This window comes from Arachis duranensis, chromosome 4, assembly GCF_000817695.3.
Source record: "Arachis duranensis cultivar V14167 chromosome 4, aradu.V14167.gnm2.J7QH, whole genome shotgun sequence".
Lineage (NCBI taxonomy): Eukaryota > Viridiplantae > Streptophyta > Magnoliopsida > Fabales > Fabaceae > Arachis > Arachis duranensis.
This window is the reverse complement of record NC_029775.3, coordinates 121,617,309-121,621,594: the sequence shown is the minus strand read 5'-3', so window position 1 is coordinate 121,621,594 and position 4,286 is coordinate 121,617,309. Positions and strand designations below refer to the sequence as shown.

Genomic DNA, 4,286 nt, shown 5'->3' with positions numbered 1-4,286 from the left:
CGAATGTAAGAAGATTAGAATTTCTTCCGTTAATTGTAATTGTTTCCCCTTTTTCTTTAACTTTTGTCCATTTAATAAAAGTGTAACTATATATTATGGCCACATGTTTGGTATTGGATTGAAGTGCTCTATACATCATACAATATGGCTTTTCTAGTTAAGACATGGTTCTCTTATGTGTACATACTACATCATGAATAATGCTTCAAAGATTGCCAGATAAATATTATCCTGCTTGAAGTGGAGATCGATGATAAGTCCAAATAAAGCGCATTGCTATATCCGAATCCGTGTGTTTATGCGCGGTACACCTGCTCATTTCTTCTTGTCCCACCCTTCAATTTTGTTAGGGGGAAAGTTGTCACTTTTTTTCGGGTGCAGGATGATTGATTTACTTATGTTGTAAAACGCCGCACAAAAATCAGGTAAACCTCGATACGATGTGCACCTGTCCGGAATTTAACCCCTAGCTTTTTTATCGATCAAAATTTAGATATGATCACGAAAATGCGCGTCTTTTCTTTTAGGCATCTTACCTTTATGCTGCTTCTTTGAATATGACTTCTCAAAGGTGAAGCACCCATGACAGTGACCCACCCATGAATCCTCTGCAATCTAGACACTTGTTACGGGCATTTATACTGTGTTACGATACCACTAATGCCGCCATTTACCTTGTTGAAAACCATATTGTTGCATGTCGACGCACACTGGTGATTGGTGTAGTGTATAATTGCACGCAATCAAACACTTGTCGTGTTGTTAAGAGAATTTCATTGCGACGATAACTGCTTCATAAGTCAAAATCTCCGAAAGATCTGTTACTTACACGAATGCATGAGCCTGACGGTACCATATTCATAATTTGCATAAGCGAATCCAAATGAGGCCATATGAATATGATGTTGCATTCACATCTTTCACAGAATTGTATACGGTAATGCTTTCAATTGAATTCCAATATCTTTTAATAATAAAAACGCGTAAACTATTGCACATTGCCTCCATTCACAAACTTGCATTATGCATCCCACCGACCCACATGTCAAGCTCAGGTTGCGTGCAGGTTCTATCAATAGAATTATTGAGTAAGTTCAACGAATCTACTCAAATGTTAAGAGGAAAATCCCAACCAAGATCTAAGGGACTGAGTCTGAACATATAAACATCTTACAAGAGTGAAAACTGATAGCAACTACCAGAGTAAGTGAAAGATCATGTTTCAAATTATAATAGAACATTCATTTATAAAAATAAAAAATATGAAAAAAGAAAAGCTTATATGATGTTAATTTTGTACCTAAGACAATGTTAAGAACTTTTTGAATGCGCTTCAACGGGGTTATCTTTGCTGGGAGTGTTTTGAGATACCGAAAGTTGAGTTGAGTACTTTTTAATTCTCAAGGAAATAAGTACACTTGATAAAATACCAACTAGGGGGAAAAAGTAGGACCAAAATTGAGATTTCTTGGAGCCGGAGGCTGAAGCCACAGCAGCACCGGCGAGGCTTCCAATTGATGTATTCTGCAAGATCATGGGTATACATCCAATTGCAGTGGGAAGAAGAAAATCCAAAAGGAACCCAACATCGGTAGCAGCTAAGGTATAGTTAATAACATATGACGGCAGCGGTGAGAAGCGAGCAAGAAGAACAAATCTCCAACCATCTTGCTCAACTCCTTTCGAAAGAAGATTAAAGTATCTGTTTCTGTGGGCCCATTCAACTGCTGACTTGGAACTCCTGAATATCAACCTGATATAACCCCCAAGTAACCTTAATTTAGTCTTTGACAACGTAAATAAACTGATCTAGAAATGGATGAGTTAAAATAGAATAATATTCACACAACTGTCTCATTCACTAATTCTCACAAACTGAAACTACCATTTCATAGTATTGTAGCCTAATAGTAATCGTTTGTGGCATAAGTGAACTACAACTCCAAGCAAATCTATGATGCCAAAGTATGTCGCTTAACCACCACCTCAACAGCAGTGCTATAATTCTGCCCCTTCCTACTGATATGAATTCAGGTCCCCTTGAGGAAACTTGATGTTCCAGAACACTAATGTTTTCATTATGTGCATTGATTTTATGAATAAAATTTTCAAAATTACAAAAAAATTCTTTATCCCCATGTTGATTTTTGTATTCAGTTCAAATTTGAGTTTTTGACTCCTGCTATTATGTCAAAACAATAGACAATGCCAACAACTACTTACATTTATCGGAGTCTACTTTATAGGAAAGGAAAAATTTTGAATGGAAAGTGAAAAGTAAGAATGTAGACAAGAAAAAGGCCAAGGCCGGAACACAAGCATCCCGCATTAGGCAAGGTCCCGGGAAAGGCCACACCTAAGGGGTGTAATGTATGCAGCGTAACAGGATAATCCCACCCAAGGCTTCCTTTCAAAAGTAAGAATAAAGAGAAAGACAAGAATATATGCTGTTAAAAAAAACAAAAAGGAAAGATTAAAAAAGACAAAATCAACAGAACACTAGCCAGTGGCCACCCAACAATGCCTTTGAATATTTGTGAAAGGGGTGCCTTGAAAAAGGCTATGGAAAAAACATGAAGAAGAAGCCAAATACCCTAAAGTAACACAGAAGAGCTTTGATTCTTAAAGTTCTGGTTCCAAAGACAATAAGAAGTTAAATTATGGTAGGGTTTGTATGAGCTATCTTGATAGAGTTCCTTAATCCCAGTTAAGAGAAATCAAGTACACCAATGAGTTTGATTCCAGAAATAGAGATTAAAAGATTTAAAAGGAATTATTTGAAAAGAGAATAGCAATAAGTAACCGATTAAAAATCCTTAAAAGCCTCACAGAAAGCAAATGAAGTGTCCTTCAGAACTTGTATAAATCCCACAGATTCTAGTCCCCATAAATCATAGCCCTTCAAAATATTTGTGTTAGGCAATGCCAATTTCCTAAGAGCACCGAAACATAACTTAAGCCTTCTGAACCTATTTAACATACTATCTACAATCCTTTATACTAAGAACACCAAGAACAACCAGGATACAGCACATCAATAGTAAGCTTAAATAAGACCTATAGCAAGGCAACAACATCAACTAAGCTGAATCAAATGCCGCCATAGTGCCCTAGTGTGAATCATGTATACATTCGTGCCACTAAAATATAAGTCTCTCTCTGCCTTGAACACCGTAGGAACTGAATTTCATAGAATTGAATTACTATTCAAACAGGAAAAGCATTGATTCCGCAGTCACTTCATCACTTTTGACACAAAAAATGGAATCAACATGTTTGGAAGGTCAACAAATAAACACTAGTGAGGAATCGCAGTAGCAAAAAGCAACCAATCGCGCATTCTCAAGTTTCAATTGAAATGGCAAAATAAACATTCGACTGAGCTGAGTCACTCGAAGATAAACAATTCAATTCTAACTTTGGATTTGAAGTCGAAAAAATAATATCACACTAGCAATTAGCAAAGCAGATAAATAATTCGCACTTTTGAACCCTAGAATGTAAGAAAGAAGCGAGCTGACCTGCCGATCCAGAAGGAAAGGGAGGCGCCGAGGATTTTGGCGGAGAAAACACAGAGGAGTGCGATGGAGAGAGTGTGTACGGAGACATAGAGAGGGATGGCCCAGACGCCCAGGCTTTGGGACCAGTGAGTCAGCAAGTTAAGGGCGGCGTCCTTGTCCCAACCGTGGCTCAGCGCGTAGCTTCTCAGCGCGGCCCCCATCGCCACCACCAGCGCCGCCTTCCACCACCACCGCGCCATTTGGATTGGAATAGATTAGACGAGATCAAACCAGCAACTCAACTCTTTCGTCTTTCAAGACCCGAAAAAAAAAATTTTCTTTGGTCTTTCCTTTCTCGCTCCATTTTGAGTTAAGCCCCGGACCCCATTTGGGTCGTACACCAAAATTGCCTATTCTAATTACGCTAAGAGTTAATTATCAATTATGTCTCCGAAATTGTAAACGTCGATAATAATAACCTTAATATTTGTTAAAGACAATGATATTCTTAAAAATTTTAAAAACGCAATAAATCTGTCTAACTGTGAAGTGAGCCCTTTTTCGTTAAACGGAACTTAGTGATGTGGCAGACGGAATTCCATCGTGACATCCTCATAAAGCCTTCCATCCCGTTTCTCCTTTATATGAATTTGGAGAGAATGTTTTCCCCAATTCATCACAAACATAAACCCTAATTACTATCATGCATGGTGGAAGCAAAGACATGTCCCACAACAATCAAAGGACACAGTCAGTGAAAAATAGTAACTCTGAAGGGCTCGACGA

At 38.1% G+C, this 4,286-nt stretch overlaps 1 protein-coding gene across 1 annotated transcript; it reads right to left on the bottom strand.

The window, feature by feature from the left end:
• Nucleotides 1–1,067: 1,067 nt before the first annotated feature.
• On the bottom strand, nt 1,068–3,909 carry LOC107486870 (uncharacterized). Its single transcript, XM_016107439.3, has 2 exons — nt 3,522–3,909; nt 1,068–1,753 (listed from the first exon to the last, which is right to left on the bottom strand). The coding sequence occupies exons 1-2, from the start codon at nt 3,758–3,760 to the stop codon at nt 1,312–1,314; spliced, it is 681 nt and encodes a 226-aa protein (XP_015962925.1). The 5' UTR covers nt 3,761–3,909; the 3' UTR covers nt 1,068–1,311.
• Between the last annotated feature and the right edge of the window lie 377 nt (nt 3,910–4,286).